General features: G+C 42.8%; 1 protein-coding gene across 1 annotated transcript in view; it reads left to right on the plus strand.

Moving 5' to 3' along the window:
- The window catches only part of LOC132883472 (striatin-like), a 65,463-nt gene that overhangs the window by 32,354 nt on the left and 16,226 nt on the right, over positions 1–16,883 (plus strand). Inside the window, exon 2 of the mRNA XM_060917142.1 lies at positions 12,453–12,556. Within this exon, the coding sequence (XP_060773125.1) occupies positions 12,453–12,556 (104 nt within the window). The remainder of the gene's footprint in view (positions 1–12,452; positions 12,557–16,883) is intronic.

Consider the following 16,883-nt stretch of genomic DNA (forward strand, 5'->3'; position numbering starts at 1 on the left):
CGTAAATGTGTGCATTTTCAAAAAGTTTCTTTTTCCAAACCTAATTCTGTTCGTTCCTGGATTAAATGCATTCTTGATTTCTCAGATGTCTAATCCCGCACTTTTTGCTGGTCCTGTTTATCAGATCGGTGGTGTCTCTGTAAAATACTCAGGAAAATAACTTAAAATTCAAAATAACTTGTTAGTAATGAAGTGAAAATGACGTCTTGCCTCACAGTGAAAATTGATCTCGCTGAAAAAGCACGATTCTGATTGGCAGTTAGTGAGAAACCAATCAGATGTGTTGAAGGGAACTGTTTTGTTTGACTTTAAAATATATATATATATATAAATGAATGTTGCCAAGTGGGGACGTAACCCAGAATCCCCCCCATAGCTACAACCCTGATTCCAAAAAAGTTGGGACAAAGAACAAATTGTAAATAAAAACGGAATGCAATGATGTGGAAGTTTCAAAATTCCATATTTTATTCAGAATAGAACATAGATGACACATCAAATGTTTAAACTGAGAAAATGTATCATTTAAAGAGAAAAATTAGGTGATTTTTAAATTTCGTGACAGTGTTTTCGTTAACGATGACAATGATTTCGTTAGCGCACCTTTTTTCATGACTAAAACAAGACAGTGACGAGCTAAACATAACTCTTTGATCACAAAAATATGACGAGACGTATCTGTTTTCGTTGACGAGACAAGGGAGAGCGTGCACGTGAAACATTAATGTCTGCATCGCACATATGACAGAGCGCGTGAGGGAGAGCGAGAGAGACTGTGTGTGTGCCTGTTCATGTAGCGCATGCTAGACAAAGAGCATCCTGATTGGTCTACAGACATCCAAACTCATTTCAGGGAGGTGTCGTGACGCATGACTTTTTTTTTTTCCAATCGGGGGGGTGTCACGACATCTCCCTGAAATGAGTTTGGATGTCTGTAAACCAATCAGGATGCTCTTTGTCTAGCATGCGCTACAGGAACAGGCACACACGCAGTCTCTCTCGCTCTCCCTCATGCGCTCTGTCATATGCACGATGCAGACATTAATGTTTCACGTGTACGCTCTTGCTCGCTTGCTCTAGATTCCAGGAGATATTCTCCAATTTGCGGGCATCAGGGAGCCACTATCAATATGCAGGAGACTCCCGGAACTTCCGGGAGACTTGGGATGTCTGCACTAGACAGTGTTTATGAAGAGAGCATACACATTTCAATCAGTCAATCTTTTATTTCAATTACATATCAACATATAATAGACTACATGAGTCTGCAAATAGCGCACTGCTAATCAAGGCAGATTCATGTTTACAAAGAAAAAAATATTTTATATGAATTAATACTTAAATATGTATGAAAAAGATAATAAAACATACTTGACAAATGAACAACTATTTGGTAAGAAAAAGAGGAGATAATACTTGTTATTCGATATAAAGTTACAGTAATATCATTCAATAACATTGAAAAAAAAAGTTATATATATATAAATAAGAGAGAGAGAGAGAGGTATACCGTGGTATTAAATAATATTTAAAATTAAAATGAAGATAAATAAATATATATAGCTCTTAATTATATATAGAAATAAAGTTATGTAGAAAGAAAGAGTTTGGAGATGTCAACATCATATCCATATCTACTTAAATCCGAAAAAAAGGTGGTGTCTGACTTTTTTCTTGAACGACAATTTAGATGAAGATCTTATAGAAGTTGGAATCTGGTTCTATACCCTAACACCAACACGGGAAAATGAGTTCTTTTGTAGATTTGTACGAGAATACTGCGTATATAAGTTCTTGGAGTAAGATGGCCTAGTGTTATAAGAATGGATACTAGAAATAGAAGAAAATAATTTACAAATGTTTGAGGGTGCACTTTGATTAACAATGTCATACATTTAATTTAGAAATACATTCATAGAAAAGATGATTTACTGGTAAAATATTGGTTTTGGGAAACAATGGAAGGGCACTTTCTCTATTATCAACAAAATGGATTAATCTTAAAGCTCGTTTTTGTCGGATTAATACTTTATTTATATGAGTTTTACAAGCCTGTCCCCAAGAACTAAGACCATATGTTAAATAAGGTTGAATCAGAGAGTGATATAATGTCATAAGGGTATGTAGTGGAATAAAATGTCTAAGCTTGGCCAAAAGGCCAACAACCTCGCTTATTTTGTTGCAAATAAAATCAATACGAGGCTTCCAAGAAAGATTGTCATTGATTTATTAAACCCAAATATTTGACATACTTTTTACGTTCACGTGAAACAAGTTTGTTTTGAGACAGTTTTGAGAGTATGTTATGCACAACCTGTCAACCTCGATTACAATTTCCTATCTCTGTATTGGCCTAATTTAATTTTTTAAAGTAATTATTTTTTCGACTAAAATGAATGACTAAAACTCTTTGTTTTCGTCGACTAAAACTAGACCAAAACTATCAAGGATGGAATTGACTAAAATGTGACTAAAACTAATAAGCTTTTCCAAAAGACTAAGAATAAAGCTAAATCAAAAACGGCTGCCAAAAACAACACTGATGACAGCACTACATCTCAAAAAAGTTGGGACAAGGCCATGTTTACCACTGTGAGACATCCCCTTTTCTCTTTACAACAGTCTGTAAACGTCTGGGGACTGAGGAGACAAGTTGCTCAAGTTTAGGGATAGGAATGTTAACCCATTCTTGTCTAATGTAGGATTCTAGTTGCTCAACTGTCTTAGGTCTTTTTTTGTCGTATCTTCCGTTTTATGATGCGCCAAATGTTTTCTATGGGTGAAAGATCTGGACTGCAGGCTGGCCAGTTCAGTACCCGGACCCTTCTTCTACGCAGCCATGATGCTGTAATTGATGCAGTATGTGGTTTGGCATTGTCATGTTGGAAACTGCAAGGTCTTCCCTGAAAGAGACGTCGTCTGGATGGGAACATGTGTTGCTCTAGAACCTGGATATACCTTTCAGCATTGATGGTGTCTTTCCAGATGTGTAAGCTGCCCATGCCACACGCACTAATGCAACCCCATACCATCAGAGATGCAGGCTTCTGAACTGAGCACTGATAACAACTTGGGTCGTCCTTCTCCTCTTTAGTCCGAATGACACGGCGTCCCTGATTTCTATAAAGAACTTCAAATTTTGATTCGTCTGACCACAGAGCAGTTTTCCACTTTGCCACAGTCCATTTTAAATGAGCCTTGGCCCAGAGAAGACGTCTGCGCTTCTGGATCATGTTTAGATACGGCTTCTTCTTTGAACTATAGAGTTTTAGCTGGCAACGACGGATGGCACGGTGAATTGTGTTCACAGATAATGTTCTCTGGAAATATTCCTGAGCCCATTTTGTGATTTCCAATACAGAAGCATGCCTGTATGTGATGCAGTGCCGTCTAAGGGCCCGAAGATCACGGGCACCCAGTATGGTTTTCCGACCTTGACCTTTACACACAGAGATTCTTCCAGATTCTCTGAATCTTTTGATGATATTATGCACTGTAGATGATGATGATATGTTCAGACTCTTTGCAATTTTACACTGTCGAACTCCTTTCTGATATTGCTCCACTATTTGTCGGCGCAGAATTAGGGGGATTGGTGATCCTCTTCCCATCTTTACTTCTGAGAGCCGCTGCTACTCCAAGATGCTCTTTTTATACCCAGTCATGTTAATGACCTATTGCCAGTTGACCTAATGAGTTGCAATTTGGTCCTCCAGCTGTTCCTTTTTTGTACCTTTAACTTTTCCAGCCTCTTATTGCCCCTGTCCCAACTTTTTTGAGATGTGTTGCTGTCATGAAATTTCAAATGAGCCAATATTTGGCATGAAATTTCAAAATGTCTCACTTTCGACATTTGATATGTTGTCTATGTTCTATTGTGAATACTGTATCAGTTTTTGAGATTTGTAAATTATTGCATTCCGTTTTTATTTAAAATTTGTACTTTGTCCCAACTTTTTTGGAATCGGACTTGTACACCAGGTCCATTAAGCTACCACTCCACCTCTTTGTGTATGAAATCCAGTTCGCTGATTGATAGGTGGATGAGCAGATAATGGAAAGGAATGCTGAATGAACCTCTCCACACATGCCTCTGTGCTTTTACTGGAATGCTGGATCAGATACAGTGCTGTTTTGGTAGCCGTGGGAGTGCAAGAGCTCAAAAGTGAGGAATGTTCTTTCCTCCCTCGACTCAAGAGCACTGAATGACTCCCTCACGCTCTGATGGTGAGTCATCACCGCTACAGTGTGACCGAGCGTTTGCCAGATCCGGGGGGGGACATCAAGGACTTGTCTGAAGTAGGAAGCAGGGTGACTGGGATTTCTGGAGTTCTGGAACACTGCTGTGTGTCTTGATTTATGATTTCCAAATTTTATTTTCCTTGTCATGTTTGCTGCTGACCACCACGATGTGAGAGTCAAGTATTTTGTACCTCCCAGAAGCTACCATTCAGTGGGGGTTAGTTCTGGCTTGACGAGTAAGCAGTCAGGAAGTCCTCATCGAAAGTTATTTTTTTAACCAAGATGTACGACTCGTGGGAGTCAAACAGTTTGGGCCTACCGTCCCAGAAGCGACCATCCTCATCAAACTAGGGGTAGTTCCAGCTTGACGAGCAACCAATCAGAGGAAGTCGGAATCTTCCTTTTTTTTTTTTTTTTTTTAGAGGAACCCTGTCGCGGTCAATGTTCCTGTGGGTCCTGAAGGCATACAACACGACGACGAGAGTCGATAACAGTTGCTCCGCTCTATTTTCCCAACTCGAAGGCCAGGCCACAAGCCCGAGATAGACTGTTGGTGTCTTTTACACACCCATACATCTCGCTTGGTAATGGTCTGGACGCTGGAATGCCTGGAATCCTCTTGGCTGTTTATCAAACTCAGTCATCAGAGCACGAGTGTGTTCATGCTAACAGAAAAGTGGCCCTGTGTTTGCAGAGCTGCTGTTTCTGCATTGTAAATAGGGGGGGGTTATTTTGTCGGGAATAAGTGTGAGGTTTTATTGCTTGGCAGGATATTAGTGTAGTGTGTGTGTGTCACACCCTGCTGTGCAGTACTGCTGATCCAACATGCGCCGATTAGTTTTAAAGGCGAGGAAGGTGTGGAAATAATCTAAGTGTTTGCCTGTGTAAGAAGAAACAATGGACTATTCTACGTTTGGTATTTTATCTCTGTTGCATTACTAACGGATGGAGCAAAAACATCACGTGATCTCTGAAGCAGTTTTCATGATGCACATTAGTGCAATGGTTATTTTTTTAAAAAAAAAAGGAAATAGTTTATACCACAGCACTTTTGAATTGTTGAATCTGATTGGTTGGAGAGACTTCATATAACAGCAGCTCAGGTATAATTCAGATCACAGGTTTATATTAACGCAATGCTTTATCGTTTCTATAGCAACAGATCATTCACAGGGACTTGTACGTTAAACATGCTATATAATCTAAACTCTAATAACTCACGGTGGTGTGAAGCTATGAAGTTTCTCTTCGAGTGCTGAATGTGTATATCATGAGTGGAAAATATTTTCCACATGAGAAGATAAACATCATATCTTTGCGCCACTGTGTAATTTTTAAAAAAATATTATATGGACACATCCTCAAAAAAAATACGCAAGTTAATTTTAATTTTGAACCGGTTTGCCATTTTGACGACGTGCATCTAGTCAGCGGGAAAATGCTGGGAGTGACGTCATCGGAGTGAAATATCGGGAAATATGTCCCTCAGATCTGCGATGCATTTCATATGAAAAATGAGTTTTTCAGCATGAAGATAAACTTCATATCTTTTATATAGACACATTCATAAATAAAGAGTACCCAAATTTATCAAAGCAATTCATCGAGTTTTGTGTCAAGGTTTTGGATCTCCATGTCCCAGACGGAGCTCGTATGAAAAATACCAGTGGCGCAGAGGGGAACCGTCAGGGCCTTCTGGGTCTTCAGAGAAGGCCCAAACATATCAGCATTTCAAATGTTCTATTTAATTTCTTTCATTCTTGTATAATTTCATTCGAATTATTCTCTTCTAATTCCAATTTGGCCTCATTTTCTGTCAAATTTGCTTCAGAAATGAAAGGGTTACTGTCCTGAAAACATTAAACTAGAGTTATCCAATCAGATTTGTTTGTTTGTTGTGTCTAGGCTGAGAAGAGTTTCGAGCTGCTCACTCATTGGTTAGGTCTTCATTACCAGGACAGAAGGCCATGGCAGTGTATGTTTTACAGTATGTAGGAAGTGACGGAAGAATTAACCAATCGGATTTTGATTTCTAGTGGGAGGGACTAAAAATTTACCACCCTCGGCCTTCTCAAAGGCCAATGCGAAGTGAAGTCACCTTCCAGCTGGTGTAGCGTTCATCAGTAGTGTTGGCGAATGCTAATAAAGCAGTTAAGCCAGTGCTATCGAAAGCAAGTAGCACAGGCTAACGACCGAGAAACTAAGCCCATGTTTACATTAGACCGTATCAGCGGATCATCAGATTAACGTTTTTAAAACGATTAGTGTGCACACAGCAACACCAATACACGATTTGCGTGCACACAACAATACCAATACGTGGATACGCTCGGCTCTGCAGGCATCCTGCGCTCCAAATCACTCCGCCCTGAACAGCGAGTGCCCTCTGGAGGGTGCGCACTCCGGCCCTGCGCAGCTCACAGAGCGCGCGAGTGAAGCACACTAGCAGTGTTTTCGGGACTGAGCCGCTGTGTGTGTGATCCCAGCGCATATCACTTACCACTTGCAAGTGGAAGGATGGCAAGCCTAAAGACAATCATAACTACGCAATGGGCAGTATTTGCATCAGTATTTGCAGTATTTTCATACTTTTATACTCTTTAATGAAAGGTGATACAAGGCGGAAGTCCGCGCCGTTTTTCAGCAGTCGCGTCACATTACCAACGCCAGCGAATCAGGAAGGTGGATGTCACAGTGACATTGTCCAATGAGGACGCCAGCTAGAGCTCAGCACAGCGTATCCGCGTATCTCAATGTTTACACAGCACCGGACCAGATATGATCTGGATTGAATACGTGGATGCTGGCGGATTCCCGTTTCCCGGCGTTTCCAGGTGGTTTAATGTAAACGGACAGTGCATCCGCGAAGAAAACGAGACAGATACGGTCTAATGTAAACGTAGCCTAAGATTTCTGTCTCCAGACTCTTCTTCCACGCTGCACGCTGACCACAGTATTTTTCACTTGGACTCAAGTATTCATTTCCCTGTGTAATTTACTTTTAAAATCAACATCGACAACTACACACAGCAGAGCTACCTGACACCCTGACGTTAATCCCTTGCAAGATCCTTTGCCCTTTTGCTTTTTTGTTGTGTCTGGCTAAGGTTTGGATGAGCTCAAGTCCCAGCTCTAATAGTAACGGATCGCCACTGAAGTTCTCATGTAAAATATACACTACCGTTCAAAAGTTTGGGGTCACCCAGACAATTTTGTGTTTTCCATGAAAAGTCACACTTTTATTTCCCACCATAAGTTGTAAAATGAATAGAAAATATAGTCGAGACATTTTTCTGGCCATTTTGAGCATTTAATCGACCCCACAAATGTGATGCTCCAGAAACTCAATCTGCTGAAAGGAAGGTCAGTTTTATAGCTTCTCTAAAGAGCTCAACTGTTTTCAGCTGTGCTAACATGATTGTACAAGGGTTTTCTAATCATCCATTAGCCTTCTGAGGCAATGAGCAAACACATTGTACCATTAGAACACTGGAGTGAGAGTTGCTGGAAATGGGCCTCTATACACCTATGGAGATATTGCACCAAAAACCACACATTTGCAGCTAGAATAGTCATTTACCACATTTAGCAATGTATAGAGTGTATTTCTGATTAGTTTAAAGTGATCTTCATTGAAAAGAACAGTGCTTTTCTTTCAAAAATAAGGACATTTCAAAGTGACCCCAAACTTTTGAACAGTAGTGTATATCTATCCATCCATCCATTATCTGTAGCCACTTATCCTGTCCTACAGGGTCGCAGGCAAGCTAGAGCCTATCCCAGCTGACTACGGGCGAAAGGCGGGGTACACCCTGGACAAGTCGCCAGGTCATCACAGGGCTGACACATAGACACAGACAACCATTCACACTCACATTCACACCTACGCTCAATTTAGAGTCACCAGTTAACCTAACCTGCATGTCTTTGGACTGTGGGGGAAACCGGAGCACCCGGAGGAAACCCACGCGGACACGGGGAGAACATGCAAACTCCGCACAGAAAGGCCCTCGCCGGCCGCTGGGCTCGAACCCGGACCTTCTTGCTGTGAGGCGACAGTGCTAACCACTGTGCCACCATATATATATTCATATTCTTCGATACACAGAAGTTTTCCGTAAGGAGATGTTTATTAATTAAACACTGATGGAAAGAGTGACCAGTGTCAACATTTTGTAACAGCATGTTTTTCTCCACAGGAAAGTCTGCAGGAGTATTTTGCGGTTTCTCAGGAACACGACAAACTGTGTGTTTATTAATTTTGGTGGTGGGGGGGGAGAAATTGATTAAACAGGCAAAGTATGAGGCTTGAAAAAATTTGTGGTTAGTTGGAGAATTTCTGTGGCGTAAGATAAAGTCTAAGCAAATGTATTTTTCTTGTCCACAAACCATGTAACAAATTTGTTTATTTGATGCCAGCTGTTGCGAACACAGCTTTCACCAGTGCACTGATTTGATTAGATCTTTCTCCAAAGCCAATATTCTTTGGAAACTGGTTGTAAACTAAAGACCAATTTTCCCCTCCCCAGCGTAGTGCAGTGTGAGCGACTTGAGGTGAAGAATCGCATGCTGCTGTCTGTGAACTGGTTTAAATCGATGTTAATCGGTGCGGAGTTGGCCCGAGAGAGATGGACGGATGGAGAAAAGAGAGACTGAGAAGCTCTTATACACTTTCCCTCATTAATGCAGTCAGTGTCTTCCTGGAATAGAACACGTCCTGTCCTCGGCCCGTGTGGAGGCATTCTTCGGCTGGGTTTAGACGTGACCGTGAGCACTGAGAGAGCACTGTTCATGCCGAGCGAACCCGAACCGGAGCGCTCGGAGATTACTGATGAATTGCACCCATCATTTCTCACATGATTTCTCAATATATGATGCTAGATTCTTGATTTTTGGTGGAAACATCATTCCTTGGTTGAGGTTCGACTTGGTGCTTATCCTTCTTATTGTCTCCCAGTGACGAGTTCTGCTGTTTGGAAGATATGTGAAAAAGAAATGAGGTATTGAGGTCCTGAATGGGCTTCCTGAGTGTCTCGATGAGGCCACGTCTGATTTGTAGGTTGCAAAAAATGCATCTCCGGCGAGTGGGAGGAAGAAAGATAATGTCCTTGAAAATGTGAATTGAATGATCCTAGTCTGAAGGTTTTGTTTTGAGGCAGCAGTGCTGATGTTTGTGTCTCAGGTGTGTGAGAGGAAGCCTGAGAGATTCAGGGTTCTATGGCTCAGCTTGTATGGAATCAATTTTGTGCCAAAATGTTCATGCAATACTTTTGAAATATCAAACAAAAACGACAAATCAAAATACAAAAAAAGAAAAAAGTCAATTTTTTTTAGACTGGCAAACAAATTATTCGTGTAATCGTGCAAAATATCAGTCTATTACTCTTCAGAAACCTTTTATTTTTGTTCCGCGTCTTTCTCGGTTTTGCTTGGTGTAATTTATTTTGGTTGCGATTCCAGCTTTCTCGTTTGCACTCCGACTTTTTGCTTGCAGTTTTGGCACAAACTTCACGTGTGGGTGGGCTGTCCAGGAATGCATTCCCATTGGCTAACTTGTGTTTGACTGACAGCTACGCTCAGCCATTCCCCCGGAGGCTGTTGCGGCCATTCCCTACTCGGATTCTGGCGGACTGTTTGAGTGACCGATCCATTGACGGTAAATAAGGATCGAGTGGACTTCAGTGGCGACTATGATATTGAATTTACACTTTGTTGAATTAATTCAATATCATAGTCACCACTGAAGTCCACTCGATCCTTGTTTACCGTCAATGGATCGGTCACTCGTCAAAGAGTCCGCCAGAATCCGAGTAGGGAATGGCTGAGCGTAGCTGTCAGTTAAACACAAGTTAGCCAATGGGAATGCATTCCCGGACAGCCCACCCACACGTGAAGTTTGTGCCAAAACTGCAAGCAAAAAGTCAGGGAGCGCAAACGAGAAAGCTGGAATCGCAACCAAAATAAATTACGTCAAACAAAACCGAGAAAGACGCGGAACAAAAATAAAAGGTTTCTGAAGAGTAATAGACTGATATTTTGCACGATTACACGAATAATTTGTTTGCCAGTCTAAAAAAATGACTTTTTTTTTCCTTTTTTTGTATTTTGATTTGTTGTTTTTGTTTGATATTTCAAAAGTATTGCATGAACATTTTGGCACAAAATTGATTCCATAAGCTTGTTGGCCTCGCAGGTGTTTTTATTCATCTGATAAAACATCTGATAAAAATTGATTGAGAGAATATAATTTGGATTTGAGTATTGAGAGCGTTTTCAGATTCCAATCCTGAGGAAGTACGATAGGTTTGGATTGTACTCGGAAAACGTGTACATGGAAACATCAGCAAAAATGGACCCAAAATTAATCAGATTACGAAATGAAAGTGCACGTGCCTAGAAAAATTACTTTCGAAAGAGGAAAAACCTTTTCCAATAAGTGGTCTGCGTTATTTTGAGCTCCACCCACCTGGTACCTGGGCAAGAAGGTTAATCGAGTCCAGTAAAGGTACTTTTAAATAAAGCACAACTTGCTCTATGATAGAAATGGTGGCAAAATTACATCTCGTGGCTGATTTGCAGAGCCACGCCATACTGCGTTGAGCACAATTACACATCCAGGACGTCAAAATTGGCCAACAGTAGGTCGTAGGTTTAAGCAGGTTTAACGAAGTCTCTTTGGGTGTTTTTGTTTTTTGTGCTGTTTGGTGTAAACCTCTCCAAGGTAGATTACCTGCTCCACAGTGCTTTATCTCGTCTTTTCTTGTCCTCCGTCTCTTCAGTGTGTTCTCGGGTAAAAACAAAGGTAGAATATGGACTCGGGTGAGCTCTTCTGACTCTGTTTGTGCATTAGATTCTTGCTCTCCATGCTGAGAGGAGCGAATAGAGAGCAACACTAATGAGGCAAGCAAATGAGCACTTAGAGCTGTGATTTATTAATATTAAAAAGGGCCGGATCAGCGTTCCGTCACGCACCTCCATCACTCTTGTTTAAGTTTTGGTTTGTTTTTTTTCCCTCTCATGGAGTTTTCAATCAGTGTAAATATTAAAAACAGAACAGTTTTCACCTTGAGTTCATTCCTCTGATCATATTTCCGTAATCACTCACGAAAAGATGATCCAGTGGAAATTCTTGCTTTTCTGCATTCTAAACAAAAAATGCGCAGACTCCCCACCTCTGGATTTTTATTTATTTATTTTTTTTATTTTTATTTTTTTTTGTTATACTGTGTACATGCAAGGTGTGTGTGTTGCTTTAAAATGCATCACTTTCCGGGGAAAAAACCTATTCACTTTGTCTTTGAAGCTGAATAAAGTGATGATTGATTGATTGATTGATTGATTGATTGATTGATTGATTGATTGATTTATTTAGAATTTCTGAAAAGTGATTCACTGTTCATAGTTGTTGGGTTGCATTAAAAATAGGTCAACTGATAAAATTACATTTAATAGTTTTATTATTAGGGGCGGCACGGTGGTGTAGTGGTTAGCGCTGTCGCCTCACAGCAAGAAGGTCCTGGGTTCGAGCCCCGTGGCCGGCGAGGGCCTTTCTGTGTGGAGTTTGCATGTTCTCCCCGTGTCCGCGTGGGTTTCCTCCGGGTGCTCCGGTTTCCCCCACAGTCCAAAGACATGCAGGTTAGGTTAACTGGTGACTCTAAATTGAGCGTAGGTGTGAATGTGAGTGTGAATGGTTGTCTGTGTCTATGTGTCAGCCCTGTGATGACCTGGCGACTTGTCCAGGGTGTACCCCGCCTCTCGCCCGTAGTCAGCTGGGATAGGCTCCAGCTTGCCTGCGACCCTGTAGAAGGATAAAGCAGCTAGAGATAATGAGATGAGTTTTATTATTAATAAATTTTTTATAAGTTTATTATTTTTTTTAATTTAAGAAATTACATTTATTTTTAAAAAAGTAAATTTAAGTTTGAGGTTTTTTTTTTTATTTAAATTTATTTCCTTCCAGTTAATCAGTAATTATTTAAAACAATAAAACCTTAATAATATAATATCTAATTTATAACAATTCTGATGTTATATTGTCATTTTGCCCAGACTTACTTGAAATTAATACAGCCAAATACACACCAACAGATGTCCGGAGTCCTGGCATTCATTTAAAGAGCGATTTCAAGCCAGTCGTTCATCACTGTTGTTTCTCTCTCTCTCTCTCTCTCTCTCTCTCTCTCTCTCTCTCTCTCTCTCTCTCTCTCCAGGCCCAGGTTGCGTTCCTGCATGGCGAGAGAAAAGGCCAGGAGAACCTGAAAAAGGACTTGGTGAGGAGGATCAAGATGCTGGAGTATGCGCTGAAGCAGGAAAGGTCTGAGCGCTTCACACACTATTTCATTTCCATTTCTCATCTCCTACAGATCGAAAGTGTTGCAGGGCGTGGTCTGTAGTCTCGGTCAGTTTTGGATCCTTTTTGCCCATTTAGTCAGTCTTTGAGGCATGTCTAAAGAAAATGGCTTGTTGGTTTGTTGACTGTGTCATGAGGTTCAGGCCTCGTTCTCTCTGTCGTGAGCGGTGTGAGAAGTTCCTGTTTCACACTGTCTGTGTTTTGGTTTGAGGATGAACAGGGATTTAACAGCTGTGGAGGTAATGGATGGAGAGGGATTTCCAGTTGTGATGGTATCATTACAGTATTTCTTCTTCAATCTCTTTACACTCCGTATTTATTGAATCTGCAGCCAATAAAACCAGTATGGCAACACAGAAGTGGGAGGAGTTTATTTGAAAGGTTATATTATGCTAACGTCATTTCACAAAACGCTAATGTTAACAGGAAACACTAACCACAGCAGCAGTGGAGGAGCTTCAAGGATTGAAGAGCAACTGGCCAACGGGACGGGTGCCCCACCGCATGTGGATTGGCGCTACTGGCCAACGGGACAGATGCCCCACCGGATGTGGGTTGGCGCAACTGGCCAACAGGACGGATGCTGCCCCACCGGATGTGGGTCGGCGCAACTGGCCAACGGGACGGATGCTGCCCCACCGGATGTGGGTCGGCGCAACTGGCCAACGGGACGGATGCTGCCCCACCGGATGTGGGTCGGCGCAACTGGCCAACGGGACGGATGCTGCCCCACCGGATGTGGGTCGGCGCAACTGGCCAACGGGACGGATGCTGCCCCACCGGATGTGGGTCGGCGCAACTGGCCAACGGGACGGATGCTGCCCCACCGGATGTGGGTCGGCGCAACTGGCCAACGGGACGGATGCTGCCCCACCGGATGTGGGTCGGCGCAACTGGCCAACGGGACGGATGCTGCCCCACCGGATGTGGGTCGGCGCAACTGGCCAACGGGACGGATGCTGCCCCACCGGATGTGGGTCGGCGCAACTGGCCAACGGGACGGATGCTGCCCCACCGGATGTGGGTCGGCGCAACTGGCCAACGGGACGGATGCTGCCCCACCGGATGTGGGTCTGCGCAACTGGCCAACGGGACGGATGCTGCCCCACCAGATGTGGGACGGCGCAACTGGCCAACGGGGCGGATGTGGGGCGGCGCAGCTGGCCAATGGGACGGATGTGGGGCAGCGCAACTGACCAACAGGACGGATGGCAACCCCCGGATGTGGGGCGGCGCAACTGGCCAACGGGGCGGATGTGGGGCGGTGCAACTGGCCAACGGGACGGATGTGGGGCGGCGCAACTGGCCAACGGGACGGATGTGGGGCAGCGCAACTGACCAACGGGACGGATGGCACCCCCCGGATGTGGGTCGGCGCAACTGGCCAATGGGACGGATGCTGCCCCACCGGATGTGGGGCGGCGCAACTGACCAACGGGACAGATGGCACCCCCCGGATGTGGGTCGGCGCAACTGGCCAACGGGACGGATGCTGCCCCACCGGATGTGGGGCGGCGCAACTGGCCAACGGGACGGATGCTGCCCCACCGGATGTGGGGCGGCGCAACTGGCCAACGGGACGGATGCTGCCCCACCGGATGTGGGGCGGCGCAACTGGCCAACGGGACAAGTCAGGATAAATGAGGATGTACATACGTTTGTTGGTAAAAGATGACAGCAAATTGTTTCTAGTCTGTAAAAATTTTTTTTTTTTTTTAAAAAGGGACTATAACAATCTCATATAATGCTAGATTCTTTAACAGCTTTATTCGTGGTTCTGCTTCATCTGAAGTCGTCCTCTAATTGAATAACCGTGAATGATTCTGAATGCAGTGTTTCCATGGCAACAAGATGACATTTGTCAGCATTCTTCAGCTCCATCAGTGATACTGGCGTCTCATTCTCGCTCTCACTTATGCATGTTGACTCTGTACTCTGATCAGTCAGGTGCTTTATTCCTGGAGAAGGGCAGTTTCCAGGCACTGGGGCTGATCAGGATCTCTTCTGACTGGAGTGGAGTGGTGTGATGTGGTTGTTTCAGGACCGTAGTGGAAATGATTGATGTTTAACAGCGATTTTGGAGCGATGGCTGTGCGTGTGTGTGTGGCAGCTCGGGGTGTTTTACTGATTGCGGCTGATTTTGTAAAGCTCTGAATAGTTCACTGTGTTCAGGGTGTTTTGAGTCATTGGGCTTGGAGTCTGGAGTGTGAGAGATGGGCAGCAGTGGAAAGATGGGAATAAATCGGAAGACTAAACTTCCAGAAAGTCCTGGATGCATCCGGGGGGGGGAAGCACCTTACTGGGTCAAAGTATGAATGAATTATTCAAGCTTCAACAGTTCTTTCAGTCAAATCTCCATTGAATCTCAGTTCTTTTCTGAACTAACCCTAGAAATGATCAAAATGGCAGGTTTACATTATAAATAAAGTAATTTTTGTATTAAAAATATCACATTTCTGCTGATTAACAATACAGACTAGAGCTGTCAAGTATCTGGGAGAAAAAAGAAACCTTTTCAATTATAATTTATTAAAAGTGAGCACAATCCCAAATGGCTTCTAGTGCACTACTTAGCATCACTACCTAGGGTATAACAATGCAACAATATGCCTGACAGGAATAAACTAATTATATAATCACTAATTTATATAGTTATCTAAAGATCACTTCTAGGACACAAAATTGGCTTTTTTTATATTTAATTTGTGAAATGGGAATTGAAAAACTGAAAGTATGAAATAAATGATGTGTATTTTTCCTACGTACAGTGACCCGAGTGTCCTTTAGGAGTTTCAATCAACTCATGTTACGAAGTTCAAAGTAAAACATGACATTTTGAATATTGAAATGTGATGGTCATGTATTTTTTTTCCCTTGTATCTAAAGGATGGGGGGGGGGAGAAAACAAATTGAGTGACTTTCATTCTTTCAGCTGTAGTGAAAATACAGGACTGTTCATGATGCATGGAACTGATGGTGTTGGTTTTCATCATTATTATCTGTAGCCGCTTTATCCTGTTCTACAGGGTCGCAGGCAAGCTGGAGCCTATCCCAGCTGACTACGGGCGAAAGGCGGGGTACACCCTGGACAAGTCGCCAGGTCATCACAGGGCTGACACAGACACAGACAACCATTCACATTCACACCTACGCTCAATTTAGAGTCACCAGTTAACCTAACCTGCATGTCTTTGGACTGTGGGGGAAACCGGAGCACCCGGAGGAAACCCACGCGGACACGGGGAGAACATGCAAACTCCGCACAGAAAGGCCCTCGCCGGTCACAGGGCTCGAACCCGGACCTTCTTGCTGTGAGGCGACCGCGCTAACCACTACACCACCATGCCGCCCATCGTTATTATTATTATTATTATTATTATTATTATTATTAAACTAGAGAGAAACCTTTTAAAACCCAAAGGTATTATACAATATTGGAAAAAAGGAAAAAGTGGTCACAGAATACACGAGTTACACTTAGCCACACCCACAAAACTCTCGAAAAGGCAAAGCTCTGAGCCGAAAATTATAAAATGAGCACGAAACCGAGAATGAGTGCTTCATTTTATTAATAAATTTGTTCATAAGCAAGGCTGAATTTATGAAATGGCATTTTTCATATCCATCTTGATAACTGAGGGCCAGTTTACAAATAAAATCTTTCGTATCCAGTTTGAAAAATAAAATGAGGCTAAATTTCAATTTGTGAGAATTTTCAGGGTTTCAATGACCTCTTGTTTATCCTCAGTGCTTTTCCTTGAAGCCTGATGCAGGTGAAACAAGTCATGTTTAAGGAAATTTCCAGAAGTTCTTTCAACCATCAAGTTTTTTTTTTTCTTTTTTTTCTTTTTTCCCCCCCAGACACAGCTGCATTGTGTAACGAAAGTTCCTCGTGCTCGAGTGGCTCATGTCAGAGAGCCTGATAAACAAACGTCTCTTACGGTTTTGTCTGGATTACTGCGTCTTGTTGGCATGTTGAAGCCCTTTATTTTTTTTCTCCCTCCTCCTTCTCTCTCCTCCTTTTCTTTTTTCCTTGGTCAAGCCTGTTCTATTGCAACAATGAATCAGTCATGCTGGCTTTCACTGTGGCCCCACCCTCTTTCTGTTCGTCCTGTTTTTATGCCTCTGTCTTCCCAGATAAGAGGCCATTCATAGTCTTCCAGACTGTTTTGACCTTGATCCCGCTCACTGCTATGGCAACACACAGCCCGGTGACATCAGCCTCCACATCCTTAACCGTGAGTCATCTGTACATAAAAGGGCAATGCTTTACAACTTCCCGTCTTTCCTC

The sequence above is a fragment of the Neoarius graeffei genome, chromosome 3 (assembly GCF_027579695.1).
Source record: "Neoarius graeffei isolate fNeoGra1 chromosome 3, fNeoGra1.pri, whole genome shotgun sequence".
Taxonomy (NCBI): domain Eukaryota; kingdom Metazoa; phylum Chordata; class Actinopteri; order Siluriformes; family Ariidae; genus Neoarius; species Neoarius graeffei.